General features: G+C 48.9%; 9 protein-coding genes, 1 long non-coding RNA gene and 1 pseudogene across 11 annotated transcripts; 7 read left to right on the top strand and 4 right to left on the bottom strand.

The window, feature by feature from the left end:
* Positions 1 to 7: 7 nt before the first annotated feature.
* Positions 8 to 835, bottom strand: LOC9651819 (60S ribosomal protein L10; the record flags this gene model as incomplete). Its single annotated transcript, XM_002987632.2, has 4 exons — positions 826 to 835; positions 367 to 685; positions 119 to 301; positions 8 to 53 (listed from the first exon to the last, which is right to left on the bottom strand). Coding segments are annotated over exons 1-4 (558 nt in total), but the record flags the coding sequence as incomplete, so codon positions are not given.
* Positions 836 to 1,010: 175 nt separating this feature from the next.
* On the top strand, positions 1,011 to 2,107 carry LOC9651818 (microsomal glutathione S-transferase 3). 2 transcript variants are annotated; one of them, XM_024661534.1, is made up of 6 exons: positions 1,011 to 1,210; positions 1,281 to 1,322; positions 1,384 to 1,514; positions 1,597 to 1,641; positions 1,713 to 1,855; positions 1,950 to 2,107. In XM_024661534.1, exons 1-5 carry the CDS (start codon positions 1,013 to 1,015, stop codon positions 1,843 to 1,845), a joined length of 549 nt encoding a protein of 182 aa, XP_024517302.1. In that variant the 5' UTR covers positions 1,011 to 1,012; the 3' UTR covers positions 1,846 to 1,855; positions 1,950 to 2,107. The 2 variants fall into 2 exon arrangements, with proteins under 2 accessions (XP_024517302.1, XP_002987749.2); XM_002987703.2 differs by lacking the exon at positions 1,950 to 2,107 and having other exon boundaries at positions 1,713 to 1,945.
* Positions 2,108 to 2,470: 363 nt separating this feature from the next.
* Positions 2,471 to 4,691, top strand: LOC9651817 (calmodulin-binding protein 60 B). The gene is made up of 8 exons (XM_002987702.2): positions 2,471 to 2,689; positions 2,764 to 2,908; positions 2,967 to 3,042; positions 3,116 to 3,174; positions 3,242 to 3,738; positions 3,820 to 3,980; positions 4,062 to 4,265; positions 4,323 to 4,691. The coding sequence occupies exons 2-8, from the start codon at positions 2,799 to 2,801 to the stop codon at positions 4,566 to 4,568; spliced, it is 1,353 nt and encodes a 450-aa protein (XP_002987748.2). The 5' UTR covers positions 2,471 to 2,689; positions 2,764 to 2,798; the 3' UTR covers positions 4,569 to 4,691.
* Positions 4,692 to 5,430: 739 nt separating this feature from the next.
* On the top strand, positions 5,431 to 7,853 carry LOC112341421 (suppressor protein SRP40-like). Its single transcript, XM_024661481.1, has 5 exons — positions 5,431 to 7,300; positions 7,358 to 7,390; positions 7,449 to 7,496; positions 7,559 to 7,620; positions 7,684 to 7,853. The coding sequence occupies exons 1-5, from the start codon at positions 5,510 to 5,512 to the stop codon at positions 7,784 to 7,786; spliced, it is 2,037 nt and encodes a 678-aa protein (XP_024517249.1). The 5' UTR covers positions 5,431 to 5,509; the 3' UTR covers positions 7,787 to 7,853.
* Positions 7,854 to 7,868: 15 nt separating this feature from the next.
* LOC9630773 (crossover junction endonuclease MUS81) lies at positions 7,869 to 10,562 on the top strand. Its single transcript, XM_024661482.1, has 14 exons — positions 7,869 to 8,091; positions 8,143 to 8,228; positions 8,289 to 8,367; positions 8,426 to 8,515; positions 8,583 to 8,711; positions 8,767 to 9,056; positions 9,126 to 9,146; positions 9,200 to 9,335; positions 9,387 to 9,444; positions 9,511 to 9,669; positions 9,723 to 9,802; positions 9,853 to 10,087; positions 10,142 to 10,228; positions 10,278 to 10,562. The coding sequence occupies exons 1-14, from the start codon at positions 7,904 to 7,906 to the stop codon at positions 10,392 to 10,394; spliced, it is 1,755 nt and encodes a 584-aa protein (XP_024517250.1). The 5' UTR covers positions 7,869 to 7,903; the 3' UTR covers positions 10,395 to 10,562.
* On the bottom strand, positions 10,345 to 16,172 carry LOC9651816 (annotated as a pseudogene).
* Positions 16,173 to 16,203: 31 nt separating this feature from the next.
* On the top strand, positions 16,204 to 17,140 carry LOC112341452. The gene is made up of 3 exons (XR_002990554.1): positions 16,204 to 16,533; positions 16,589 to 16,629; positions 16,684 to 17,140. It is a non-coding gene; the product is annotated as an uncharacterized LOC112341452 (long non-coding RNA).
* Positions 17,141 to 17,834: 694 nt separating this feature from the next.
* On the top strand, positions 17,835 to 20,411 carry LOC9630772. Its single transcript, XM_024661550.1, has 10 exons — positions 17,835 to 18,034; positions 18,102 to 18,202; positions 18,265 to 18,386; positions 18,447 to 18,538; positions 18,596 to 18,701; positions 18,763 to 18,917; positions 18,968 to 19,104; positions 19,159 to 19,295; positions 19,355 to 19,452; positions 19,503 to 20,411. The coding sequence occupies exons 1-10, from the start codon at positions 17,943 to 17,945 to the stop codon at positions 20,386 to 20,388; spliced, it is 1,926 nt and encodes a 641-aa protein (XP_024517318.1). The 5' UTR covers positions 17,835 to 17,942; the 3' UTR covers positions 20,389 to 20,411.
* Positions 20,412 to 20,534: 123 nt separating this feature from the next.
* Positions 20,535 to 21,626, bottom strand: LOC9651815 (protein DEHYDRATION-INDUCED 19 homolog 4). The gene is made up of 5 exons (XM_024661553.1): positions 21,346 to 21,626; positions 21,166 to 21,287; positions 20,971 to 21,048; positions 20,716 to 20,906; positions 20,535 to 20,662 (listed from the first exon to the last, which is right to left on the bottom strand). The coding sequence occupies exons 1-5, from the start codon at positions 21,467 to 21,469 to the stop codon at positions 20,554 to 20,556; spliced, it is 624 nt and encodes a 207-aa protein (XP_024517321.1). The 5' UTR covers positions 21,470 to 21,626; the 3' UTR covers positions 20,535 to 20,553.
* A 42-nt stretch (positions 21,627 to 21,668) lies between these two features.
* Positions 21,669 to 23,166, bottom strand: LOC112341453. The gene is made up of 3 exons (XM_024661551.1): positions 22,644 to 23,166; positions 22,504 to 22,582; positions 21,669 to 22,436 (listed from the first exon to the last, which is right to left on the bottom strand). Exons 1-3 carry the CDS (start codon positions 23,145 to 23,147, stop codon positions 21,871 to 21,873), a joined length of 1,149 nt encoding a protein of 382 aa, XP_024517319.1. The 5' UTR covers positions 23,148 to 23,166; the 3' UTR covers positions 21,669 to 21,870.
* Positions 23,167 to 23,255: 89 nt separating this feature from the next.
* Positions 23,256 to 25,558, top strand: LOC9651814. The gene is made up of 13 exons (XM_002987699.2): positions 23,256 to 23,448; positions 23,504 to 23,706; positions 23,761 to 23,821; positions 23,892 to 23,940; positions 24,003 to 24,057; positions 24,108 to 24,195; positions 24,244 to 24,356; positions 24,412 to 24,537; positions 24,588 to 24,681; positions 24,743 to 24,897; positions 24,940 to 25,164; positions 25,224 to 25,283; positions 25,348 to 25,558. The coding sequence occupies exons 1-11, from the start codon at positions 23,256 to 23,258 to the stop codon at positions 24,997 to 24,999; spliced, it is 1,197 nt and encodes a 398-aa protein (XP_002987745.2). The 3' UTR covers positions 25,000 to 25,164; positions 25,224 to 25,283; positions 25,348 to 25,558.
* Positions 25,559 to 26,174: the final 616 nt, after the last annotated feature.

The raw sequence follows: 26,174 nt of genomic DNA, 5'->3' as shown, positions 1-26,174 counted from the left end.
GTCTCTCTTGCTTCCAGCGAAGATAATCATCCCGGTTGAACTTGGTGAAGCCCCTAAGTTGATAGACGCAAACTTGGGTTATCAACTTTGGATGACCGAAGAAAATAGCATATCGTACCATTTTCGGCTCACGATGATCTTTTGGCGACCCGGGAACTTAAACTTTGCTCGCCGGAGAGCCTCTTGAGCGTGGGCGCTGTTGTGATCCTTGCAGCGAACGGAGAGGAGAACTTGACCGATAGCTACTCGTGCGCAAGTCCCTTGTGGCTTTCCAAATGCTCCTCGCATTCCAGTTTGGAGCCTATAGAACAGTGATGAACCCCAAAAGAAACATCGAAAGAAAGGATCTATCGATCAAAGAAAGACCTGTCAGCTCCAGCGCACGAGAGCATCTTGTTGATTCGCAGGACGTGGTAAGGATGAACTCGAACGCGCAGATGAAAGGCGTCCTTTCCAGCGTACTTGGCCATGTACTTGTTGCAAGCGATGCGCGCGGCCTCGAGCGCCTCGCTCGACACATTCTCCTTCTCCCAGCTCACCAGATGGACGCAAAACGAGAACTCGTCCACGCCCTTCTTCTTCGCCCCCACATCGTAGATCCGGATCTTGGGGTCGGGCACGCCGCGGCAGTAGCGCGACTTCGGGTAGGGCTTGTTCTTGATCTGGCGGTAGCAGCGCGCGGGGCCTGGGATCACAGCAAAGAACCAAAGATCAAGAAACCGCGCCAAAATCCATTTCAAAGCTCTCATTCTTCAAAGAATCGATTCGAGGCGCCAAGAGAGTGAATGGAAATCGAGGAGGAGGAAGAATGTAGCTAGATCTTACGGCGTCCCATGGCAGCGCAGCAGCCGCAGTGAGAAATCCCACTTCTCCTAGCGACGAAGGGAGGATCCAAGAACCCTAAATATGGGCCAAGTATAGAAACGTTGGCCAGGTGTGCAGTGCCGCATTTGTGACACGTGCACACACCCAAGCCGTTGCTAGTGACGCGCGATCCGAGGGTTGTGAGTTAATGGCTATGGCGTGTAGTGTCTCTCCTCTATGCGGCGCCGCCAGGAAGCCGCCGAGGAATGGCATTGGCATTGGCATTTGCAGCAGCAGAGCGGCGAGATTGCGAGCGAGAGCGGCGTTTCCACTGCCCGCCGAGTTTGGATTCGTGGCGCTCACAGCAGCATCCAGCGCTGTTCTTACGCAATGGCAAGCGGTCCAGGTGAGAATCTACATTACATTCTAGCTGATTGATCCCGCGAGTGACTGCGCTCCTTGATTCGATCGATCAGGTGGGAATCCAGCGGCGAAAAGTGGGATTGAAATATCCACAGGTGGGATTTTTGAGTGATCCTAGTGATCAAACTTGAACTTTTTCGTGCATGCATGGCACAGATGTACGAGGATGCCGAGAAATCTGTGTTTAATTGCTACCAGCGAGCGCATCAAAACACGCTCGAGAGCTACCCGGCATTTCTGGCGCTGCTGCTTGTGTCGGGCTTGGGCTACCCGATCACCGCGTCCGTGTGAGTATTCTGGAAACTCTAGCCTTGTTTCAGCTCGATCGGCTGTGAAAAAATCTCTTTTTCTTCTCTCGGATTGATGCAGCTTTGGAATGGTATGGGTGATTGGACGCGTCGTCTATTCGCTCGGGTGAGTGAAATCACTTAAATCTGGATCGAGAAGTTCTAGTTTTTGGCTTGATCTTCTTTGATTTTGTGTAGATACTACACCGGCGATCCAAACAATAGATTCAGGGGGATCTGGAATGCATTTGGATTGCTGGGTCTCCTCGTCACCTCGATCGTGTTTGGAAGCAGTCAGGTCGCGGCCATTTTCTTCCCTCGCGTCTCGTAAACAAAAGCTTGTAAGTTTTCTCTTTGTCCGATTCCCAGAATTTGGGAGCTTTCTATAGTCTATTCCAAAGCATCGAATATATGGTTTCACGGCGCCGGCACCAGGTTATATTCCATCCATCCGCGGCTTGCTTTGACGACGCATTCACAAAGTAGACATACGCCATGTTACGTACGTGGAAAAACTTGCGCTGATGTTGTTTCTAGATTGTAATTTAGTCCAGGATATACAAATCTTTGAGAGACGTTTGATTCCATCCAAAGTGTTGGGCATGCCTAGTTTAATTTTGACATTGGCGATCAATCCATCCAGCTAGAGAGGCCTATCCCAGAAAAATTGGCACAAAAGTTAGGGATTACGATCGCGAGAAAGATACAGGATTGACTTCCTCGCCACTTATGATGGAGACCCGCGTTGAGTAAGACGAGTGTGCGATTGACTTGACCCGGTAAGAATATTCCAGAGGCGCCACCGTGGCAGCAGGGCTGACGTGGTGAATTGCGATTGGCCGCACGCCTACGCCGACTGAGCCGCCGTGGCACGCGGAGACTGTGTTGCCCGCTGCCAGCTCACCGCGCCCACGCGGCCTTTATGTCGCGTTCACACGGGCGCGGGGTTTTGTGGTTTTGGGATTATTGTAGCCATAGTTTCGGCGAGGAAGCGTGGAGGAAATTTTCAGCAGGCTGGGAGGAGGTTTCGTGGGCGCTGCTTCGCAGGGTTCAGATTCGTCCTCTCCGCGCATCGCAGCCAAAAATCTCTGCGGAGGCGCTGCTCGCGCGCAAGCTCACGCGAGAGGAGGGAATTCTTCCCAATTCCGAGAAGGATCGGGAAAGCGCACGCTAAGGTTTGGGGGTTTTGGGGATCCAGATGTGAATTTCGCGCAGCAATGACTGATTCTTCGTGTGTCTTGGTGGTCAGGACTCAGGTCTGGGGCAATTGGAGAGATTCTAGGTATGACGCTTAATCCGAATGCGCTGAGGGAGAAGAGGCCGCTGGAGAAGCAAGCCAGCTTCAGCAACAGGGATGGATTGCCCGAAGAGAAGAGGCAAAAGTCGCTTGCCGGGTAAGAGAAGATATGACCAAGTCCAATTCATCTCGCAATAACATTTCTTATCTAACAGGGTCATATTCGAAGCTGTGAAGATGGATAGCATGCAAAAGCTGTGTACCTCTCTGGAACCTTTCCTCCGCAAAGTTGTGAGTTTCTTTCTTTTTTCTGTTTCGATGCCTTGACATCAAAGTTTTTTTTTCCTTTCTTCTGTGAGATCAGGTTGGTGAAGAGGTTGAACGAGCTCTATCAAAATTCCCATCTTCAAAACTGGGACTAAAGTAAGTGCTAGATCTTTCATCTCCTTTCTCTAGATTTTGTGGAAGTTCTGATCGAGGATTACTCCAGAGCTTCGCCTCCAAAGAAGATCCCCGGCCCGAACGACAAGATGTTGAGGTTGCAATTTAGAAACAAGCTCGCGCTTCCGCTTTTCACGGGTAGCAAAGTAGAAGGCGAGCAGGGGTCGAGCATACATGTGGTGCTCCAGGATGCAGCCACAGGTCAAGTTGTCACGACTGGACCCGAAGCTTCAGCAAAGTTAGATATCGTAGTTCTGGAAGGCGACTTTAGTGTTGACGATGAGGATGACTGGACGCAGGAGGAGTTTGAGAACCATGTTGTCAAGGAGCGCGAAGGCAAGAGGCCTTTGCTTACGGGAGAGGCTCACTTGACATTGAAGGAAGGGGTGGGAGCGCTTGGGGAGCTCACCTTCACAGATAACTCGAGCTGGATCAGGAGCAGGAAATTCAGGCTTGGGGTCCGGATGTCGGGAGCTAGCAGCGAAGTTCTTCGTATTCGAGAAGCAAAGACAGAATCGTTCACAGTGAAAGATCACAGAGGGGAACGTAAGTTGGCCACTTAACTGTTTCTTTTTTTTGTTTGGTTTTGACATGCTGCTTACCGATGTTACGTGCGCTCTTGTGCAGTGTACAAGAAGCATTATCCACCTGCATTAACGGACGAGGTGTGGCGTCTGGATAAGATCGGAAAGGACGGGGCTTTCCACAAGCGGCTGAATCAAAACGGGATACAGTCAGTGGAAGATTTCCTGCGAATGGTTGTCATGGACCCTCAAAAGTTGCGCAATGTAAGCAAGCGCTACTTCTGTTTCTACTTAGAAGAGTTTTTTTAGTTTGTGGACAAGCTAAAACGTTGTGCTGAATCTCAGGTGCTGGGAAATGGAATGTCCAACAAGATGTGGGAAGGAACTGTGGAGCACGCAAAGACATGCGTGTTGAGTGGCAAGCTTCACGTCTACTATGCGGACGAGAGACATAACATCGGAGTCATTTTCAACAACATTTTCCAGCTGATGGGATTGATCGCCGACGGCCAGTACGTGTCCGCAGATTCTTTGTCCGACAGCGAAAAGGTCTGAATCCTCATTTCTCTCTTACGGTTTTGCCAAAACTTAGTTCGTCTTCCACAGGTTTACGTGGACAAGCTCGTCAAAGTCGCGTACGAGAACTGGGAAAGGGTGGTGGAATACGATGGCGAGGCACTGGCAGTTCCAAAGCCTCATATGCTGCGAGGCCTCGACGCTCACACGGAAGATCCCGTTCCAGGCCGCCAGAGCTCGAGGCAACAGCAGCAACAACAGGGACTGCTTGGAAACCAGCAACAGAGACCCGGATCAGCCGGGAACCTGGGAAGATACTCGTCCTACATGCCGTGATCACGAAGCGTTTCGATTGTTCGTAGCTAGCTAACGTCGAGAAGATCGAGAAGAGTGGCAGCAGCGGCAGCTTTCGTTGGTTCATCAAGTAAGCGCTCCTCGAAGTCGACAGGTCTCGTTTTTGTGCCTCTTTTGTGCTGCGCTGCTCGTGATTTTGGTACAAAATCTGTACAGAGGGATCTAGAGATACATTTCATTACAGGAAGAACAAAAAAAAAGAAAAACAAAGAAAAAAGAAAAGAATAACGAAAACCAAAGCTTGGTCACCAAAAGACGAAGTCATTCTTCTTGGGACGCTTGTTAGTAATTGGAGGTGGTGTGATCTTTGGTTGTTCTTCTTCCAGTGGCACCAAGATCTTCTCCAGATCATTCCAGTCCACTTCTTCCTCATCGCCATCCTCGTAGACGATCCAGTACCACTTGGTTTCCTTGTCGTAGCTCCTTACTTCACCGTTGTAGAGCTTCCGGCCGAATCTCTTCCTCACTTTGCGCCCTGTGAATTGGTCGAGTTCTTGCGATTGTGATGTAGTGGTAGCGCCTGGCTGTGGATGTGGATGTGGCTGGAGCTCGCTTGTGCCCTCTAGCTCTCCTATCGATCTCTTTGTGGCACTCACAGCATTTTGATCCTCGGCCTTCTCCATGCTCTTTTCTTGCTGGAAGCTAATCGATTTCTTGGACTTTCATAGCCGAGTGTCGATTCATTTCACATTCTCCAGTACCTTGAGAGGAAGAGAAATGTGAGCGCTATGGCGCGGCTCTCTCAATCAACTCGCCATAGCCAAGAGTGCGCCCGCCCTGGGAAGCGAACGGTTGAGATGTCGTTGGACCAAATCTAATCGCCTGATTTGAAAAAGAGCTAGGGTTTAAGTTAGGGCATGCAATGGCGACGGCATTCGCGGCAATGGAGGTAGGCCTCGTGTAGACTGTTATTGATCGGAGAAATGGCTGCTGGAGCGAATCCAAAGGAGAAGCCTCGATCGAAGAAGAAGAAGGTAGCTCAGGAATTAGAGAATGGAGCTCTAGAGGAGGCGCCGAAGCAGAAAACGAAGAAAACGAAGAAAGCTGACGATGCAAGTGAGACGCCGATAGCTGGGGACGGAGATTCATGCTTGGAGAAGCCTTCCAAATCTAGGAAGAAGGCCAGGAAGAGCACGGAGGCTGAGGCCGAGCAGGATCAAGACGCTGAGGTGCCAAGGAAGAACAAGGCAAAGAAAGGAAAGTGTGAAAAGGCAGAGAGTGAGGATGCCAAGCAGAGTATAGCTGAGGATGTAGAGCACGATCGAAAGGAGGGGGAAGAACAGGTTGCTAAGCAGCCGGAGGTACCGAAAAAGAAGAAATCAAAGAAAAGGACAGAGGAGTCTTCTGAGAAAGCCAATTCTGCTGAGGAAGTAGAGCCGGGGGTACCAAAAACAAAGAAGAAGATGGAAGAGGCTGCCACCAATGCTGAGGAAGGAGAGCCGGAGGTACCAAAAAAGAAGAAAACGAAGATCAAGATGGAGGAGAAGGAAGAGGTTGCTAAGCAAGACAATGCTGAGCCGGAGGTCCCGAAGAAGAAGACAAAGAAAAGGATGGAGAAGGAAGAGGTTGCTAAGCAAGCCATTGCTGAGGAAGTAGAGCCTGAGGTTCCAAATAAGATGAAAACGAAGATGGAGGAGAGCGACGAAGCTGCTAAGCAGGTTAAAGTCGATGAAGTAGAAACCGTTGCTCGTGTGCAAAAGAAAAGGAAGGCGAAGAAGGCCAAAGAGGAGAGCGAGCAGGTCCCCGAGGAGGCAGCTGGAAGTGGAGAGGTAGCAGAGTCAAAGGATAAAGGGAAAATGCCGATGGAGGTGAGTGACGACGCTACGAAGCAGGTTAAAGTCGTTGCGCAGGTGCCAAAGAAAAAGAAGGCAAAGAAGACCAAAGAGGATAGGGAGCAGGTCCCCGAGGAGGTCGGAAGTGGAGAAGTAGCAGAGTCAAAGGATAAAGCGCAAAAGAAGAACGAAGAGGACAGTGACAAAAAGAAGACCAAGCAGCGCGTTGGTGATGACGAACTAAAGCATGACGGGAAGCCGAAAAAGAAGAAAACAAAGGAGGGGGCCTTGAGTAGTGCTCCCGAGCTTGCAGAGACGAATTCGATGAAGGAGCCCGAGGTTGCGGAAGAGGTGCCGAAGAAAAAGAAGCGAAAAACTGGAGGTGAGAAGCCGGATGTACCGGAGGTTGACGAGCCCAAAGAAAAGAACTCGGAAATTGACGGGGAGTCTGAGAAGGCCAATGAGAGCAAGGAGAACACAGATGGTGATATTGCATCACAGCACGACACTGAGTGGAAGAGAAAAAAGGCAAAGAAGGAGCGTGAGAGTGGTGGAAAGAAGTCGAAGAAGAGTCCTGATACTGAGACTGAGACGGAGCCTGAGAAACAGAAGACGGTGAACGAGACGAAGAGCCTAGTCGAGAGTTCGGAGCTTGCGGACATACCGAAAACAAAGAAGCCGAGAAAGGCGAAAGAGGATGCCAACGGAAATGCGAACGCTGGGAGCATGCCACTCGAGAAACCTGAGGCACCGGCGAAGAAAAGGAAAGCAAAGAAGGGGACGGAAAAGAACGAGGAAGAGAAACCACTGAAGGAGTGCTCTGCGACTGTGCCACCCGAAGAGCCAGAGGTCCCGAAAGTGGAAGATGAATCTTCTGACAAGCGTAGGAAAAATCGAGGTCGTGCAGCGGATCAAAACGGCAGCGAGTCTGACAGTAAGAAGGTACGTGAAAGCCCGTTCCTGTCATGTTTCTTTTCTAACTCCGTGTTCTTCGTCTAGCCGAAAGCTTTCCAGAGAGTGGATTCCTCGCAAGTAAGTAGGCTTTCTAGAACAAATCGATTGAACGCTAACGCTAAACACTGCTCTACAGGTCGAGTTTGTAGATTCCAGGCTCCAAGACAATTCATACTGGGCAAAGGTAACTCTCACAGGCTAGCTTGTGTTAAACGTCTTTGATCTGTGCGCTCGTTTCGTGGCCAGAGTGGTGCTGAGACGGGATGGGGTGCCAAGGCCCAGGAAGTTCTCGGTCAAGTGAGAGGAAGGTAAGTTCCATAGCTAAGTTTTTAACAAAGTTCCATTGCTCTAAGTTTTAACACCTCCTCCAGGGGCTTTCGACACGAGAAAACGAAGAAGAAGCGTGGATCTTACCGTGGTGGTACCATCGATGGAGCTTCACACTCCATCAAGTTTGACTATGAGGAGGATTAAAGAGACAAAGAGGAGGTTTTATTGCTCTATCGGAATTGTACGGTACTTAATACCAAATTTTTTGGAATATGCTCGTCTCTTTGAGCGCCAAGGGAGGGTTTAGGGTTCCTGGCAGCCATGGCGACGAGGCCCGTGGCGTGCGAGCAGAACGAGGGCTTGGCGCTCTACATCTACTGGAAGCGCGAGGAGCTGATGCAGAAGCCCAGCTTCAGCGACAATCTGGATGCCACATTCACGACGGCGTACAGGAATGTGTGCGATCACAAGGCGCCGATTTGTACCCTCAAAGAGGCTGCCAAGGTCAGGTGAGTGGCAGAGTTTCTAGCGTTTTTCTTGTCCGATCGTTGCCATTCCAGAGGAATTGGCGCTTGGATGCTCAAGCAGCTCAAGGATTTTTTCGCTGATGGTTTGGAGCACGCTTCTCAAGAGGATGTTTCACAATGTATGTGAATTTTCTACTCTTTTTCCTTGTGATTTTCTTGACCAGGAGAGATTGACGCAGCGAAGAAGAGGAAAACAACGAGAAGATATTTACCACAGAAGAATTCAGCACCATATGCGTTATTAATCACTTTATACGGGTACTTTAATTCTAAAATGCATCGATCACTTCCATTCTTTTTGCTTTTGTTTGAACAGAGGCTTTCTAAACGAAGGGAAGTCATACATGATGAAGCAAGAGCTCATTGACGCGGCAGAACTTAGCGGACTCTCTAAGATGCAAATTCAGTAAGAATTGGCTTGTTTTTTCTTCCTTCTTTTCCTGTATTTTTGTCAGCTCACAAGCTGTAGACAGGCCATCGAACAAAAACTCAACTGGGAGTGGGCGATTTGGTGACTCTACCAAGGACTGGTACTCGGGCTGGTCGTCCATGAAGACGCTTATCTCGAAAGGACTTGTTGTCAAGTCGAGTTGTCCCGCGAAGTACGTTCTCCATGTTTTGTGGCCTCACTGGAATTGATAATGCGTGTTGCAACAGGTACATGCTGACAGAAGAAGGCCATGAAACTGCAAAGGAGTGTTGCCTGAGAGGTGGTTTGCTGGATGCTTCCACAACATCAAACCAGACTTCTAGTCAGGCCCAGCCTACAAATGCTTCTCCTTCCGCAGATCAAAACTCGTCCCAAAACCAGAGTTCTTCTCCAGTTTGCACTGTGAACCGAAATCCAGGTCCAACTTATGCTGCTGTTGCTGCTGCTGCAAAGGCACCTACCATAATGCGGTGTGAGCGGCAGATAAAATCGAATGAGACTAGGCTTCATGGTGCGGGTATGGCTTGTTCTATAGCATGTCTCAATCGTCCCTTACCTTTTATTTCGTTTCTTACCAACTTTGCAGATCAGGCAACACCAGTCACGGGTAGGCCTTTATTTTTGTCCAGGAGGATAATTTCTAAGTCTGTTTCACGGCAGGAACTGGAGCAAGCATCGGCAGCACAAAATCCTGTCTTGCTGTTCCTCCTCTGAGTGAGGGCGAAAGTTTCGCTAATGTATACAGTGTTATCTTGATTTTGGATGACAGAGAATGCTTTACACGCGGTGGTAGGGGGTAAGTCGTTCCTGCCATGCTTATGAGGTGGTTCTAAGCATTGAGTTTCAGAACTTCGAAGTCAATGTTTGCCGAACGGTTGCGACAACAATACAAAGTGGATGTCGAGGTAAGCTGCGTTTGATTATATGCGTGGTGTGCTCGTGTTTGAGTTTTTTCTCTCCTCGTTTTTTAGGTGAGACATCTACCAGTTGGAGACGCTACGTGGGTGGCGTACAACAAGCTCACGAGGCAGGAGTTTGTATTGGACTTCATCGTGGAAAGGAAAGCGGTCGATGACCTGTGGTCGTCAATCAAAGATACTCGTTACAAGACGCAGAAACTAAGACTATTGGTAAGCGCGACGTTCATTGCTCAGCCAAGCGTAACTTTTTTCATTGCGAACAGCGCTGCGGGATAACCCGGTTAATTTATCTTATTGAGGGCGATCCAAATCTGATAGACGGCGCGGAAAGCATTAAAACTGCGTGAGTTTTTTGTTTCCTTTGAGGCTCACTCGTTTATCATCGATAACCAGAGCTCTGACAACCGAAATACTTGAAGGATTCGACGTCCAGAGGACACGAGACACTCACGACACAATAAGCAGATATGGAGAGCTTACGAATGCAATCAACAGGCGTTACAGCGGTGAGACAGGTGGCTTGTCTGGTGAAAGCAAGCGATGCATGAGCTACCAGGAGTTCCTGGAGCACTGCAGCGACGTCGAGAAGGAAAGAGTGAGAGATGTGTTCGGGGTGCAACTCATGCAAGTAAGTCGACCGTGTTCGGCGCTTTATCATCTATCTGTGTGTGGTTTGTTACAGATAAGGCATGTAACGGAGGACATAGCTCTTTCCATCCTGGACAGGTATCCAACTGTGTTGGCTCTGGCTCAAGCATACACTGCGCTGGTAAGGATTTGTTTATTTTCTTGGAGTTGGGCTTATATCTCGTTGACAGGAAGGAGATGTTTCCAAACAAAAGAATCTTTTGACAGGGCTTGGGATTCTAAACAAGAACAAATCCATTAGCAGTGTAGTGAGCAGAAACGTTTACAACTTTTTCTGGGCTCCATGACGATTTTTCTACTTGCAACCGTTGGCTAAAGGATAGTATACAGCTCTTTTGACTCCCTCAAATCACATTATAACCCAGGCTGTGATCTTGCGAGCTCACACCGAGGTCAGCAAACAAGATAACCTGTTTCCTCATTAATGAAGCTTGCATTTCGTGCAGGCATAGAAATCTAGTCTGGTATCTATTTAACGCCGCTGAAAGTTGAAGTGCTTGATGCAAAACGCGAAGACGAGGATAGAAAGGATGACAAATGCCACATGCACGCCGGCCATGAGGCCCAGAAAGTCGTAGCGAAAGTTGAACCGGTCCCTGATAAAATCCTCCACTCGGACTGGTGCTTGCTCTGGTATTTGCATGAAGGATTTCACGTCTCCGAGCTGGGAAGTTATCAAGCCGTATAGAGTCCATGCAACGGGAGAAATCCAGTAATACCACTGCCACCACACGGGGATTTGCTGTATCGGTACAAAGCAAAACATGTTAACGAAGTAAGTATTTTCCAGTCTTTCTCTTACCGAGTATGGAATCAGGAATCCCGAGAAGAGGTTCCACATGATATAGAAGAACGACGAAATAATGGCAGCGAATTGTCCATTCGGAGAGAGAGCAAGGATCATCATCCCGTAGAGCGTGAAGTACCAAAAACTGAAGAACGAGAAGAACATGAACCAGAAGAACTTGACGACTGTCCACTCGAACTGGACCATTGGATAAACTACAAGCCCGAAGATTATTGTCTGAGTCAAGAGATAAGGGACCTCAATAACGACCTGTGAATCCATTGTCAACTCGCATGAGAAAAGAAAGAAAAGAAAGAACTCTTGTACCTGGGCGATCGCGTATGGCAGCGGAGAATACATTCCAGCAGCTCTTTCTCGGTAATAAACGGTGCGTTCTATATCGACAACTGGTATCACAGATGCTGCATTGTTCACTCCTACGAAGAGAACTACCAGATACAAAACGCCGATGACGTTGAAGACGTCTTGCTGAGTATCCCTGCAATGCAAGCTTGTTTGGTATGACGAACAAGAATGAAGAAAGGAGATCGTGTACCTTTTGGATCCACAGCCCCAGAAGATGACCCCGAACATAAGCGAGACGAAGGCAGTGAAGAAGAGGCGAACAAGTTGATACTGAGGATTTCTCCAGTATGACCAGTACTGCTTCCACAGGCATGCTTTGCACTGCTCCACAAAGGTCTGGGAGAATGTTGACGTGAAGTACAAGTCCTTAGAACCAGGAGCCGGAGTGCTGAGCTCCTCCACGAGATCTTCATTGCGCCTGTGTATTAGATTGTGATTCAAGGCACCGTAATGCAAGACTCTGAACGCTTACTTGTACAGCGACGATTCCTTGTAGATCGTGGCGAAGTCTATCCTCAGCTGGCTCTCGACAGTTTGAGACGTTACATCTAGCATCCAAGTTGCTGGATTGATGCCATCACCAATCTTTGGAATTCCCTCGACGGCCTATATTTCATAAAGGTCAGTCAGATAGGCAGAGAAAGTTAACTTTTGGAGTACCTCGAGGTACTCAATCAGATGGCAAGAGTTTGTTCCCAATGGTCCTGCATAGATAACTTGGCCTCCACGTTTCATCAGCAAGAGCTTCACAATTCACAAGTCATTCCCTCAGAAGTTGCAAATATATGTGGTCTTACGTACCTCATCAAACATTTCGAAGATATCAATACTCGGTTGATGTATGGTACAGACAACGGTTCGGCCGGTTTTGACAGTGTTTCTGACGGCGCGCATGACCACCGCCGCAGCTCTTGCATCCAATCCCGATGTTGGTTCATCCATAAAAATGATGGACGGATTCGCAACAAGCTCCACTGCAATTGTCAGCCGCTTCCTCTGCTCGGTGGAAAGCCCGTTGACCCCAGGAAGGCCAACAAGACCATTCTGGACGGGAGTGAGCTCCACAAGATTTAAGACTTCTTGAACAAACATCTGCAGTTAATCCAGCCACCATTACGAGAATGAAAAGAACAATAAGACCACGCAAAAATTACCTTTCTGGTTCTGCTGTCAATCTCTTGAGACAGACGAAGCCATGCCGAGTAAGTAACTGATTCTCTTACTGTCACATATGGGGAGTGAATATCATTTTGCTCGCAGTATCCAGAGATTCGAGCAAACGTCTCTTGCTTTTTGGGAAACCCGGAGATATTGATGCTTCCCTCGATGTAACCACCTGTCTTTCTGCCTGCAAGGACGTCCATCAACGTTGTCTTTCCAGCACCACTCACGCCAACGAGTGCCGTAAGAACTCCTGGTCGGAAGGCTCCAGTAATGTCTTGTAGCAGCTGCAGCTTGTCGTCAGACACTCCTTGCTTCTTCATTTCCTGTTTTGCAATCCAGAATATGCGTCAAAACAAAAGGAAAATTCTTAAATGCACTCATACCAAAGGCATGTCAACGTAATAGTTGACATGGGAGAAAGAAATTGACAGGGGAGGAAACGGCAGCACCATCCCTGTTTTAGTTGCCAATGCCATTTCCATCCCTTCCACTGCTCAAAGGTAAAGTGTCAACGAAAAGAAGAACAATGGAAAATCGTACCGCTATCCCAGGTTTTACTGGCCTCGGAGACTGAAATGTCTTTGTCTTTAGTCTTTTCCTCCGAAATAGCTCCCCGAGAATTTTCGAAAGCTGGTATCAGAAACAGCAAGTTAGCAACTTGCACTACACGCAAGAAAGAACTTACGATCAAGATAGCTTAATGCGACAATGTACAGGAAATTGTACACAGCTCCGAACCCAAGCAAAGCTCCAACGCCAATCCAATACCAATACTCGTTCGTAAATAATCCACGAGATTTAAGGAAAGCAACTCCAACAGTATCTGAAGAATTAGAAGGCTACAACGAAAGTTTTGGTGAGCAACACAACAAACAGCAGCAAAGAAACATGTACTCTTTGCCAGCGATGGGCAAGAAACTCGTTGGCAGAGAGTGCATTCTGCGCATAAGACAGCGGTGTACTCCAGTAACCCCAAGTTAGCCAATTTGGAATGTTCTCTGCACAAAAATTCTTGCTGAGCGAGAAGGAAAAGCGACCAACAATGTTTACCTCTGGACAAGATAAAGCCTCCTAGTGCGCACATAAGCAGGAACTGGAAAGAGCCTAGAGTGTTTGCCACAACTATAGTTCGAGACAGTGCGCCAACCATGCGAAACAATCCCAGCGACATAATATGGAGACAAATGAAGAGGAGGAACTGCTTGAAAAACCTGCAATAGCCGTGTAGGCAAATCAACCATCAGGTAAAGAAAACAGTTACCTGCTAGCCTCTGGTGCAAAGCCTATAACATAGTAAGTGATGACGGTCCATATTGCAGAGTCCATAACAGACACCGGGATTTTCAAAAGTATGACTGGCAGTGCATACGCCCAAGCAGGATAGAACAAGAGGTCTCTCTGCTTGTAGAAAACTGGAAGATAGACGACGGTCATGGCCATTTCAGCCATCCCATTGAAGGCTACGTTGAGCAGGCCATAAAACAAAGCACCAAGGTACTTGTTTCCATCCCCGACGGTTTCATGATGCATTTCGGTACGCAAAAAGACTGTCATCCCGATGACTGAAACAATGCTAATCTGGAAAAGAGATAAGAATGTTGAATATTGGGAGATAAAAAGCAAAAAAAAAAAAAAAACAATAGTTGTTACCTGTATAGCCTTGAAAATGAAGAGGAACGAGTTTCTTCTCATCAACAGCCATTCTCTGGCAAGGCATGCCTGAAACAGTTCCCAGTTTGTTAATGAGAATTTCTCGGTAACCAGAGCCGCGGGATGGCTGGTTGACTTGTCAAACGGTCGTGATAACTCCGATACAAGTTGCTGACCCACGCTAAATTTTTTAAACGCTTCAACGAAGTCCTCCACGGAGACGTATGAATATGGCTCATCCAATGCCCAGTATTGACTTTGATCTTTTCTCGAAGTCACCTGATGCATGAACTAGTGAGTAGAGCTTAAAACCAAGTCTAAAGTCAGACCTCTTGTAGGAAATCAGCGACGCCTTTTCTTTCTGGACATCGGAATCCCTGAGCCTCGAAGAATTCAAGAACATTAGTACGAGGTCCTTGGTATACGATTTGGCCCTCGGACAAGAGAATAACGTCGTCAAACAGATCATATGTTTCAGGCGCCGGCTGCAGTAATGAGATGACCATAGTGCCACTCGTTGCATGAACGGATTGCTTGAGACACTTGACAATCTGATAAGTTGTTGAGCTGTCCAGACCAGTAGAAATCTCGTCCATGAAAAATGCTTTTACGGGCCCAACAAGCATCTCCCCTGGGCACAATTATAACCTTTGCTATTAAGAAAACTAAACAAGAAGATAAAGTACCTGTAGTGACTCTTTTCTTCTGACCTCCGGAAATTCCTCTCAACATGTCATTCCCCACAAAGATGTCTCCGCAAATGTCGAGACCCAGAATCTATAAGTTGATACAATTTGAGAACATTCTCAACAAAAAAACAAGAGTACCTTGAGAACATAGTCGGAAACTATACTTGTTCTTTGGCCTTGAATGGCTGAGGCCTGCAAATGCCAGCACAAATCCAGGTCAGGATCACGAGCAGAACATCACATACTTTCATAAACGCATCGATATCTGGATCTGGCTTGATTCCTGCTGCTCTCTCACGCTTGGCCAGTTCAGATAACATTTCTGCGTTGCAGGCAAGAGAAGTTGGAGTTTGTAGAGCTAGTAGCAACAACATACCGACCGTATGAAGAGCCAACACCTTGACAGCGCGATGAGAAGTCAAATGTCTCCCGTACTGTCAGTTCGTCCAGGTGTACGTCATTTTGACTGGTGTATGAAGCAGTTCGTTGAGGCACAAACTCGTGTAATTCATGACCATTGTAGGTAACACTTCCAGTTACCTGCAAATTCTAAAGTTTAGGCAGTGCAATATGGTCCATTTCAGTCTGACCTTCAAGTCATCGCTGAGCTTCCCAGAAAGAGCGAGAAGAAATGTGCTTCTTCCAGATCCGGGAGGTCCAAGGAGCAGCGTTATCCTGGAAAAGCTCCCGATTTACGCAAGGAAAGAGATGGACATGAAACCGACCTCGATGGTTTTATTATCCCGCTAATGTTGTTTAGGACGGTAAGGGATCTTTTCCTGGTGGGGACAAGGCGCACCATGTCCAGTATGCTCTGCAGCATGCAGATTTGAGAAACATCGGACACAGGCAGATGAGTTAAAACCTCTATCCAGTTGAGTGTTGTGTTCCATAGCGTTGGCAAAGCCCTGCTTCCACCGTGAACGCGTCCAACGACATGAAGGTGTTTGAAACGAACTTCAATCTTTTAAGCCGACCCTGGACAAGAGTAGGAGATCTTAGTTTGAAAAGTCAAGCAAAAACAGGAGCGAGAGATACCTGTCAATCCTATCCCGTAGCTTGGACAAGAACAGCTCGTTGTCTTCTTCGCCAATCCCAATGATCGTCTGCACAATCCTCTGCTTGTGCTCGACATCGAGCTTTGAAAGTTTTTCGAAACCCGGTCACAGCGTTTTTTCCATGGTTACGATGCTGGTGATGGTGGTGGTGGCGGTGGTGATGCTTACTTCGACGATGTTTTGCTACTCGAGCCTGCCGCGCTTGAACGTACTGGATGACATCTTTGAAGGCAGCATCACGGTGCGTGGGAGAAGACTCGGAATCAAGCTCTAGTGCAAGCTTCTCGTCTCTCAGCTTGGACCTGGGTGCATCCCTGTGAACGACACTGAAACCGATGCTTGTGCTTCCATCGCTGGCCTCGAGCACGGATCGGATGTCCAGAGAATGAGCAGCAGCAGCAGCAACAGTCGATCTGATGAGCACAAACAGCAGCAACAATGGTTTGGAAGGCTGCATTGTTTGCTCTTCTCTGGAGCGAGCAAGCTCCTTTTATGGGCAACGTCCGGCCCATCCATCTGTGGAGTAACGTAAGAGGCCTGTTCTCGAGGGGTGGTGGCAAGAAGCAACTTAAGCTGGAAGCCGTTTTGGTTTATGCTTAACATCCGAGATTGACACAATCACAAGGTGGAAGATTCTACTTCCTTGTACAAGCCTCAAAAATCCAGGACACCAGGAAAAGATGGAAGTTTCATCTATGATCTCTCTCATCAGGTACGTGTCAATATGATCTTCCACATTCTAACATTCCAATTGTGCTTTTTTGTAGCTATGTGTGATCGGGCGGAAGCGATTCATCACAAGGAAAAGGTAAGCTTGCTGTTGTGTCTTTGTTACTCTAACTTGTGCTTGCTTTGTTTCCAGAGCTCTTCAATCGATGAGAGAAGGAAGTTGTGATCGTCTGGGCGGTGGTGGTGGCGATGGTAGCAGCAGGAGCGCAGGGCGTGAAGCTACTCTCAGCGAGGAATCCATTCCAGTCAACCAAACGCTGGCGGATCTCGATCATGGCACTTACTGGAACAGCCTCAACCAGACGCTTTCGACTGTGTCGCAGGACTCGACAACACTGCTCCCACTTCCAGGTGTGATCCTGTGCGAGAGAGTGGAAAGAAAAAAGAAAGAGATCTTCCATAAAAGCTTGGAGGAGATCTTCTTTACGTTCCAGCGACCAAGTCGAGAAGAAATAAACATCCAATAAAGGCCCCCGTGATAAAAGTGGAGGACGATTAACCTCCAACCCACATCGCCAATTGGAAGCATCCAGGTCGTGGACCGCGCCAGGAAATGTGAAACAGAGCCCAGCGATGCTGCTTTCTCGGGCTGCCCGTCACCCTCCGCCGCCATGGCCGATGCCCACCGCCACCACCACGAGGAGCGCCAGGAGGAGGACGAGGGTGGCGGCGGTGGCGATGAGCAAATCCTCCACTCGTCAAAGGGATGCTGCCGCTTCCTGCGATCGCTCCGGGCGCTGGTGGTGGTCACGCTGGTGCTCCACTTGGGCATCTCCGCGCTGGGCACCGCAATGGCTGTGGTGTCGTCCTCCTCCAGCGGCTGCCCACGATCGCTGCTAGTGGCGGTGGCGCTGGTTGCTAGCGGCGCTTGCGCGCGAGTGGCTTGGGTGGTGGGCACTGGCTTGTGCCAGGCCGCCACCGCGGTTACCATGATCGCCGAGGAGCACGTCCCAGCTTCTCGGAGGAGGACGAGCGGCGCCACCAGCGCGGCGATCAGGATTGGGAGACGGGTAAGAAACAAGCAATGTGGATTCTCATCTCTTTTTTCTTCCTTGTGCTCTTGCTCGAGCACAGACTTGGTATCGAAGGTGGCTATGGTGGGGACGATTTGGTGTTCTTGTCACCTCCTTCCAAACAGGAGGAGCTTGCTACTTGACCATCTTGGCTGTGAGGAACGGTCGTTCATCCTTTTGCTTTCCTGGTAAGGATCAAGCACTGTGTTCTTCTCTTTGTTCTAGCTCTATAGGATCTTCTCTCTCTCGTGTCACAGGCCCTGACGCGGCGGCATTGTTGCGAGACACGCTTGTCATCCTTCCCATCGCTACATGGCTGCTCGTCTTGGCACAGTGTTGCGTTGGCTCGGACGTGCTCTCTTGGAGGTCGCTCTACGAGATGCAACACGAGGCATGGCGCGCTCACTACCGCGAGATTTTCGATCGCGGCATTCGAGAGCTGCTTTGCTGCCTTGGGCGATCGAGATATCTGTGAGTCGCGAAAGAAAAATCGCTTTTTTCTTGTGTGCTCATCCAGTACTTGTGAATGAATCTCCAGGACAACCATGGATGAAGACGAGGTTGATACGGTGGCAGCACTTTTAGGCGATCTCGTTGCATACCGTGCTGCCGGTGCAAGCCATCTCGAGTTTCTCGCTGGTAAAGATTCATGGATAGAACTTGCAAGCAAGTTTTTAAATTATCTTTCTTTGTTTCTACAGGTGTTGCTCTTCTGAGAACTCGCAAGTCCAAGCCTCCAGTTCCGAAAGATCTCCCTCCGGCTCCCGGTCCTCTGGTCACAGAAGCTGCTCTTCTCCATCCATATGCCGTGGCTGCGTACACGGTTTGCGATTGTCAAAACAATGCTCTCAGCTTCAAAGGGTTCTCTTGCTGATCTTCCCAGGGACCATTGCTGGACATTGGACGCACACCGCTACTCTTTCCCTGTGCTTGGATGTACCGGCAAGGACTCCTCAGCTTATGGAACCGCAGAAGGTAGCTCGAGTTTTTCTTTCGTCTCCGAGAAACAGCTAACTAAGCTTTGGCTTGCAGGAGCCCGAGTGTCGACGGTGATAATTGGTGGCGAGGCCATGCGACTGCGTTCCTTCGTGCTGCTCGCCTCCCAGCCGAGGCGCTCTTGAAAGGAAGGATTCACCAGGTTTTGATGTTTGTAGCGTCAGAAGTTTCCCGCGAGCTGACTTGGTCACTCACTATTTCAGAGAAACCGAGAGACAGTCTACTTCGTGATTGAGTTGAAGGAACTCAAGTTGGTTGTTGTCGCTGTTCGTGGGACTGAAACACCGGAGGATCTTCTCACAGATGGCCTGGGACGTGAATGCATCCTTGCCGACACTGATTTTCAAGGATTGTTCATGTAAGTAGTGCTCTCGCTCTCATTCCCTACAAGTTTGATACTCTACGCAGGTCTGGTCATTTGTCTGACACAGCAAAGCGTGAAATCTCGTCGTCAAATCCTCACTATGGCCATGCCGGTGTGGTGGCGGCGGCCAGAGAGCTTGCCTTCGAGCTGGACAGCCCTGAAGATAATCCCGAGCTTTCAGGTTTCGAAAGAAAACTCTTTGCTCATGTTTAAGTTTGTTTTTTCATTTCTTTAGCAGGCAGCTCTGGATCATCGAAAAAAACTGGTTTTCTGACTTCCATACTCGGTCCCGGTGGGAAGTGTGAAGGCTTTTCTTTGAGATTTACCGGACACTCGCTGGGTGGATCGATTGCTGCTATGGCAGGAATGATGGTACGTATGCTTGAGTTTTTCCTCTCTTCTTTTTCAATCTCTTTCTCTTTTTCGAGCAGCTATGGCACCGCTTTCCAAACTTACACACTTACGGATATGGCGTTCTTCCCTGTGTCGACGCTGTTATCGCAGAAGCGTGCTCACCATTTGTAACAAGGTAGGCCGAAAGTTTCTTTCATCCTGCCCTGACCGTCCACCACCTTTTAGTGTTGTGTATAACGACGAGTTTGCATCGAGGATGTCCGTGGCTTCGCTAATGAGGCTCCGCGCGGCCTCGCTTCGAGCTCTAGCAGCGGACTCGGACACCTCCGAGTCGGCAGTGATAGCGAGAGTGGCCAGAAGGCTCTTCGGCTCATGGAGGCGAGGCAAAGCTTCCAATGGAGTGGCCACTGGCAAAACTTCCAATGGAGGAGCCACTAACGAAGACTCCAATCCAAGTCCCGGTGGAGCAACGCAGTACAAGCGTGGCAAATGCGGCCACAAGCTCAAAGGTGGAGCCTTTCTTTGCTACCATGCTTGTCACTGTGTCATGGGCATGCCCAAGGGCGCTCATGGCAGCTCGACCGTGGTAATGGGAAGGCCGGTTGTTTCCACGGCCAATGGTAGTGTTAATGGTAACGGTGGTAAGCTAGAGGTGACCAAGGTGGTATCCGGGGAGGTTACGGTTGACGAGAACGGTTCTGACGGGATGGTTGCTTCCCTGGATGCAGGATCTCGAGATAAAATCTCCAAGACCCGAGATGCCCGAGATGTCCGAGGTGATGTCCGAGGTGACGAACTCGGTTCTTGTGGCGAGTTTCTCCGAGGTGTAGTGAGTGGCGAGCTGCTTAGCAATGGGATCCCGGGCCAAGGCGAGAATGGTCTCGTAGGATTCAAGCCGGGGTCGGACTTGCAAGAGATATGGCCGGTGGAGCTCGTGATGCCGGGCTTGGTCATTCATCTGGTTCGTGTTCCAGACGAGGCACCAGGCGCGTCTTCGTCTTGGTTTGCGCGGAGGAAGAAACAGCACCGAGCGATCCTGAGAGACCGAGATGATTTCCGGGACCTCGTGGTGTCTCCCTCGATGTTCCTGGATCATATGCCATGGAGGTAACGTCGCCAACCTTGGTTCTTTTCTTTCGTTCTTTGTTGTTGAGATTCTGTGCTTTGCAGGTGCCAGCGCGGGTTGAACGACGTTCTCAAGCAAGTTTGCACTCGACCACTTCACGCGGACGCGGAATCACAAAGCAGCCAAGTCGATGGTTTCTGAAGAAAACTTTCAGTTGAAAAGAGTGGAAATGACAAGCTCTTGCATGAATTTGACTCGCAAGTTTGCTTCCTTCAGTTTGTCGCACTGCTCCTCCGGGGACAAAGCTGCAACCTCCAGCCTGTGTTTGGAGAGGAAGATTAGAACCAAGACAACCACGAGGTAATGCCATACCTTTTGTGTGAAGATTGGCTTGCGTGCGAGCTATCAGAGAGCGTGGTGAGGAACGGATCCACTGTGTTACTGGGCGGTGGAGGGCCTAACAACGCTTGCAGATGGATCTCTCTAAGTTCCTTGGTGAGCAAAGCCAAAGTTGCGTTTGATGCTAGTGCTCCTGATCTTCGAAAACGCCGCCGTCTCTGGATGTGGATGTGTAGTCAAGGAGAATTATCTGATTTTGTTCGTGTTTCAAAACGTTTGAAAGGATATCTTGAAAAGCTGACTGTGGTCTAGCATTATGTGGCCGGCCATGTCTTTCCAAACTTTGGTTCCACAGATCGGACAGACCTGAAGCTAGATGAACTTAGCACATCGCTTGCAATAAACAAGAGAAAGAAAAGAAAAAATCTAAGGAAACACAGGACAGCAGCACATACCAAACGCACAGAAACTAAAGGCACTTACTGCAACCTTAGACTCATAGCAGTGCTCGTCTTCTAAATGCGAACAAAGGACAGCAACGTCGTAATCTTCGTAGCAATAAGGACACGAGTACTCGGTACGCGACTCATCCTCGTCTGGATTATCTGGCGATGAAGAGAAAGAAATGAGAAACCATTCCAGAGATTTAGATATCCCCCGTACCTGATTGCTGGCGCTTGGGAGTTGACGAGGAAGCAGAAGAGGAGGACGAAGTGGAGGGAGCGACCGGCGCTGCAGACTTATGGTTCCGGTGACTGCTGTTACAAGCATCTCCATCGCCATCCATGTCGCAAGTCTTTGCCTTGGCCTTGCCAGTGGTGGTAGCGTTGGTGGCACGACCAAGCACCCGCCAGCGGCCCCCCTTGGGGGCCGGCCGCGGCCCCGGTACTATAACGGCCCCAGGTGCTAAGAGGGGTCCGACAAAGCCTCCGCCACCACCACCACCTCCGCTTCCTCCTCCTCCTCCGCCCCTCCCCCGTCCCCTGGCTAGCACCTCCTCGACCGTCACTTGCGCTAACCTTGGCTGCTACTACGCTAGAACAATGCATGGAAAAAGGATGTAGTTCCGCCTCTTCCCTGGCCCTGCTTTGCTTTCTCTCGCTTTCCCTGTGCCTTGCGCCTGGGCTTTGTGTGCTCGCTGAAAGAAGACGACGCACCACCCGGCCACCGTGGACGCCACGTGGCCGCCTAGTCGGGCCAGTTGAAAGAGCTGCGTAGTAACTCCTTGGGCACACGTCCGAATCCCTGGCTGATGCGTAGCATCGCCTCAAACTCGTCGCGGTCCTTCTTCAGGCCGGAAAGTTGCTGGAGCGCCCTCTCCATGAAGGCGTCGTAGCTCTCCAGCGATTGCTTGGACGAGTTGGACGGTGGCGGCAGCAGCGACTTGTCGGATTCCAGTTGCTGGTACTGCTTCAGGATGCGATCCATCTGTTTCGTCAGCTTCTCCCTGGCGGTCGCGTACTCTTGCTCTTGAGCGCGCTTGAGGCCTTCCAGCGCGCGATCAATCTCTAACTGGTACTGCGGGATCAAGGAGTTCGCCGGGGGGACGACCTCGCCAGGCTGTGGAGTGAGGACGAGAGCTTTGGAGAGTGCACAAACGGCACCATCTTCGTCCAAGGGTGAAGGAGCCGGAGGAGCCGAGGAAGTATCAACCGCCATAGCTTCTTCTGCCGGAACAGCCAAATCCATCTTGTCTCCACGCTCGGGCTCTGGATCTCGCTCCGAGTTGCTAGCCTCGCCTGGAGCTCCAGAATCTACAAGGGGAAAACCAAGCGGGTGGAGTTACATCCTCGTCGAGAAGGACGAGTCGAGTCCTCTTACCGACGTGATTCGAGTTTCCATTGCATGGATCGTTACACATCCGCGTCAAAACGGCTTGTATGTCGTCACCATTCTCGGCCTAGAGGTAGAAACACACCCATCTCATCAAACGAGGAAGAAAAACTTAGCTATGGTGGTACCTTGACGAGAATGGTGCTGACGAGCGTCTCGAGCCTCTTGAGCCCGGCACGACGAGTGTTGGTGACAAGCCTGGACGCGAGCTTGGCATTCCCCTCGGCCAGCTGCTTGCTGGGAGCCGCCGCCACCGCCTGGACGAGAAGAGAGACGCGGGACAGCAAATCCGTGGTCCTGTCACACCTCCGGCACAGATACTCCACATCCAGCCCGCTCTCCACCACCACTCCCGCCAATCGGCACTGGATCGCGCACTCGAGATGCACGGAGTGGCCGCAGTAGCCGCCGCTGGCGCTCACCCTCTGGAGGCACTGGATCCACTCGTCCTGCCCCTCCGCGATGGCGCGGCTGCACAGGATGCACTTGCATTGGGGGCAAAATCCCGGCTCCGCGCAGCAAACGTCGCAGCGGAGGAGCGGCATAGCACCGAGGAGCAGGACGCTGCTGCCATTGCTCAGCGCACACTCGGGATTCTCGGCCTTGCACTGGAGCCGCCGCCCTCCCGCCATAGCGCAGCCCTTTTGCCCTAAAAGGGTATTATCCTTCCGGGGTTTTGGCAATTAAGCTATTTTTTATACTTAGATTGCTTTTTAAAGTACTTTTAGGGCTTTTTGGTTATGGAAGAAGCCACATTTCGCTCGTTCGTGGCGCTGTGGCTCAAGGGGATTCTCGACGAAGCGGCTGGAGGTGGAGATGGATCGCTTCTTCCTCCTTCATTCGCCCAGGCGCTACTTGCCGCTGATCCTTGCGTCGACCAGGAGCCAGATTGCTTGGAGGATGAGCTCGAGCTTGTTCGCTCTTGCTGCCAAGGTTTGCCTTCGTTCTTTCTATCTCTAGCTGGGAAAAATCGAAATTTGTGCTTCAGTTGATCTCGACAAGGCTTGTATCGAAGGAGTTCCTGCGTATCCACTCTACAAGCAGCTGGCTGCGAACTTGTGTCGCTCCCTCGAGGATTCCAAGACCCCGGTCTTGGATAATGCGTCGGAGCTTGAAGAGGGCGAGGATCAACGAGACAGGAAACGCGAGTTTCACGCTCGGGTGAAGCAACACCTTGCTCCTCTGGCGGAGGTCTGTGCTTTTCCTCGTAACTTAGCTAAGCTGATTGCTGCTTGTTCATTCAAGGCCTTTCACGGCGTAAGGTTTCGACTACACGTCCAAGACAGGTTCCTGTCTCAACTGCGAGGTGCGATGTGTTTTTTTTAGTGTATCGCATTCTCATGCCTTGTTTTCTTTCATTGTTTTGACCACTCTAGATGGATCGAAGATAGTGGAAGGGAGGTGCGCAACTGGTTTCTATTCAAGGTGTGGCAGTAACATACTCTTGAGTACACAGTTTTCTCTTCTTTTGCCTTTTTTCTGTGTAGAATCCGCCCTGGAGATTATCTCCTCTTTAACGGGGTTCTGATTATGGAAACGAAGGTCAGTAAATGCCGATGATAGTGTTCATATGTCTATATCCCCTTCTGCAGGACGTTCGGGCATACGAAAGCTTTCAGGACATGCTGGAAACGGAAGGGCTTGAGAACGTCCTTCCTGGTATTGAAAGCGTGGAAGAAGGTAGCTCATGAAACCGGTCGATTGCTTGTCAAGATTTTCTTGATGTAGGCATTGGCATCTACCGTGGTTTCTACTCCAGGGAAACTGAAGCTCTCGGTGTTTTGGCACTTCATGTCTCCCAACCAATCCAGCCTCGCAACGCTGTCACTGCGCTGCTGCAAGTGCGTAAGAGTTGCTTGAGTTTGTCTCGGTCGAATAACAAACTCTTTCTCTCAGAGCCTCAAAGTCGAAGGCGTAGCGTCACTTCTTGGACTAAGAGCAACAAAAGGAACACTTGTGTCTGCCCTTCCACCGCCGAGATCTCGTCTTCTCGCATCTTTTCTTGCGAGAAATTCAGAAAGTGTAAAAAGTATAATTGTACTTGCCTTGGCTAACAGTTCGCTTCGTGCCAGGTACCCTCCAGTAAGCTCACTGTAGGAGGCCGTGCGTTGGCCAAACATGTGAATCGAAGTTCTGCTGGCTGGTGGGGTGCTTGCAGTGGAACAGGTCTGCTCTATTCTTTGCTTGTTTTCAGTACGGAAATACCTTCTTTCTCTTTTCTGCTTAGAAACTGCAAAGAACAAGGTAGCGTTGAAAGCGGTGTGTCGAATTATTGATCAAGCTTCCTGGATGAACACACACCATCTTCCTCAGTCAACACATATATTTGAGATCCGTGTACAAGATGGATATGGTGCAAGGTGGTCATCTGATGGAAAGCAGGTATACGATCTACACACAGCATTTTTTTTATTCGCACGGTAGTTCAGAGGTTTCGTGGAGCCACCCATGAAGGACGGCCATTCTTCCAAATGGAGGCATTGAATGGTAGCTGTGTTGGAAACATCAGATCCGTATTGGTTTTACTTTGAGAGGTGCCAATGGATTTCTCGGTACAAAACTTGGTAATCTTGCGATTCCGAAGTTGATATTCTTCTGGGACTGGATTTACTGCAAGAGAACGATACGTCGATCTCTTCTTCCTGAAAGGTACTTAAGTTTCTCGGTTGTTTCTGTGCTTTTCTCTCACAAAGTCTTGTGTTTCACAGATGAAAGCTTGAAAAGTAGTGGTGTCCCATTCAATCTGCTACACAGCCTGGCTGGTTCAAGTAAGTAGACGATGGTTTTACTTTGCTTCACTTCCAGTTATCAGAGCTCTAACATGATCGACAGCTGCGTTGAAGCCCGTATGGCATGGATCCTTGTCCAGGACGTGGAACAATTAAAAACACCTTTAGCACGGTAGGGTTTACCACGTTGGCATGCATTTTGTAACCTAAAACTTTCACTAGTGTTAGCAGCTAGAAGTAGTACTTGGCCTTTGGTGTGGGACTGATGCATATGTGAGACCTTCTCCTTCTCGTTAATGTCTATGTGTTGAGTACAGACAGGTTAGTTTCTCCCACGAGACACACCCATTTGATTCCATGAGGTAAGTCATTGCATTTTCCCAAGGGATTATAGTTCTCAAACACAAAAGCAAAAAATCAAATATATTTAAAACTTACAACACAATTATGTATAAACATAAATGCTGTTTAGTTCTTTTTTAGTTGCCAACTAAAGAAGATAACTTTGATGCATACCTCACATTTCATTGCTAAACCTACAATGTGTAATTGGTGACAAACATCTATTTATTAAATATATATTAAGTTTAATATTTTTATTCTATTATTTTTTAAGAAAGTAGTTAATAAAAAAATCTTTTAAATAGTAAATTGAAGTGATTTCAACAAAGAATTTATAAAAGTTTTATTTTTTAACAAAAATTTATATACAGTAAAGTTAAAAAAAACTTGGCAATGCTATTTTAAAGTAATTTGTCATTCTCACATAAATGTAGAAATTCTTTAATTTTTTATATTTATTTAATCATTTTTTATATTTATATAATCATTCAATTTTATAAACTTGTAATCATTTATATATGGCATTATGTTATAAAATAAAAATAATTAAATTAATACAAATATAAATTTATATTGATTGACTAACAA

The sequence above is a fragment of the Selaginella moellendorffii genome, unplaced genomic scaffold (genome assembly GCF_000143415.4).
Source record: "Selaginella moellendorffii unplaced genomic scaffold, v1.0 SELMOscaffold_83, whole genome shotgun sequence".
Lineage (NCBI taxonomy): Eukaryota > Viridiplantae > Streptophyta > Lycopodiopsida > Selaginellales > Selaginellaceae > Selaginella > Selaginella moellendorffii.
Note: the sequence above shows the minus strand (reverse complement) of the source record. Positions and strands in the feature narration are given on the sequence as shown.

Bases quoted from the DNA above. Each gene is read 5' to 3' on its own strand.
- LOC9630772 (XM_024661550.1), top strand. From the start codon at position 17,943: ATGCAACACGAGGCATGGCGCGCTCACTACCGCGAGATTTTCGATCGC. The intron at 18,702-18,762 runs GTTTTGATGTTT...TCACTATTTCAG, and splicing joins TGAAAGGAAGGATTCACCAG to AGAAACCGAGAGACAGTCTA. The intron at 18,918-18,967 runs GTAAGTAGTGCT...TACTCTACGCAG, and splicing joins GATTTTCAAGGATTGTTCAT to GTCTGGTCATTTGTCTGACA.
- LOC9630773 (XM_024661482.1), top strand. From the start codon at position 7,904: ATGGCGACGAGGCCCGTGGCGTGCGAGCAGAACGAGGGCTTGGCGCTC. The intron at 8,229-8,288 runs GTATGTGAATTT...AGATTGACGCAG, and splicing joins TCAAGAGGATGTTTCACAAT to CGAAGAAGAGGAAAACAACG. The intron at 10,088-10,141 runs GTAAGTCGACCG...GGTTTGTTACAG, and splicing joins TCGGGGTGCAACTCATGCAA to ATAAGGCATGTAACGGAGGA.
- LOC9651817 (XM_002987702.2), top strand. From the start codon at position 2,799: ATGACGCTTAATCCGAATGCGCTGAGGGAGAAGAGGCCGCTGGAGAAG. The intron at 2,909-2,966 runs GTAAGAGAAGAT...CTTATCTAACAG, and splicing joins AGGCAAAAGTCGCTTGCCGG to GGTCATATTCGAAGCTGTGA. The intron at 3,043-3,115 runs GTGAGTTTCTTT...CTGTGAGATCAG, and splicing joins AACCTTTCCTCCGCAAAGTT to GTTGGTGAAGAGGTTGAACG.
- LOC9651815 (XM_024661553.1), bottom strand. From the start codon at position 21,469: ATGGATGGCGATGGAGATGCTTGTAACAGCAGTCACCGGAACCATAAG. The intron at 21,288-21,345 runs GTACGGGGGATA...CTTCATCGCCAG, and splicing joins TCCCAAGCGCCAGCAATCAG to ATAATCCAGACGAGGATGAG. The intron at 20,907-20,970 runs ATATCCTTTCAA...CTACACATCCAC, and splicing joins ACCACAGTCAGCTTTTCAAG to ATCCAGAGACGGCGGCGTTT.
- LOC9651814 (XM_002987699.2), top strand. From the start codon at position 23,256: ATGGAAGAAGCCACATTTCGCTCGTTCGTGGCGCTGTGGCTCAAGGGG. The intron at 23,822-23,891 runs GTGCGATGTGTT...TGACCACTCTAG, and splicing joins GTTCCTGTCTCAACTGCGAG to ATGGATCGAAGATAGTGGAA. The intron at 24,196-24,243 runs GTAGCTCATGAA...TTCTTGATGTAG, and splicing joins TATTGAAAGCGTGGAAGAAG to GCATTGGCATCTACCGTGGT.
- LOC9651818 (XM_024661534.1), top strand. From the start codon at position 1,013: ATGGCTATGGCGTGTAGTGTCTCTCCTCTATGCGGCGCCGCCAGGAAG. The intron at 1,211-1,280 runs GTGAGAATCTAC...TCGATCGATCAG, and splicing joins CGCAATGGCAAGCGGTCCAG to GTGGGAATCCAGCGGCGAAA. The intron at 1,642-1,712 runs GTGAGTGAAATC...GATTTTGTGTAG, and splicing joins CGCGTCGTCTATTCGCTCGG to ATACTACACCGGCGATCCAA.
- LOC112341421 (XM_024661481.1), top strand. From the start codon at position 5,510: ATGGCTGCTGGAGCGAATCCAAAGGAGAAGCCTCGATCGAAGAAGAAG. The intron at 7,301-7,357 runs GTACGTGAAAGC...TTCTTCGTCTAG, and splicing joins GCGAGTCTGACAGTAAGAAG to CCGAAAGCTTTCCAGAGAGT. The intron at 7,497-7,558 runs GTAACTCTCACA...TTTCGTGGCCAG, and splicing joins ACAATTCATACTGGGCAAAG to AGTGGTGCTGAGACGGGATG.
- LOC112341453 (XM_024661551.1), bottom strand. From the start codon at position 23,147: ATGGCGGGAGGGCGGCGGCTCCAGTGCAAGGCCGAGAATCCCGAGTGT. The intron at 22,583-22,643 runs GTACCACCATAG...TTCTACCTCTAG, and splicing joins TCAGCACCATTCTCGTCAAG to GCCGAGAATGGTGACGACAT. The intron at 22,437-22,503 runs GTAAGAGGACTC...TTCCCCTTGTAG, and splicing joins TGGAAACTCGAATCACGTCG to ATTCTGGAGCTCCAGGCGAG.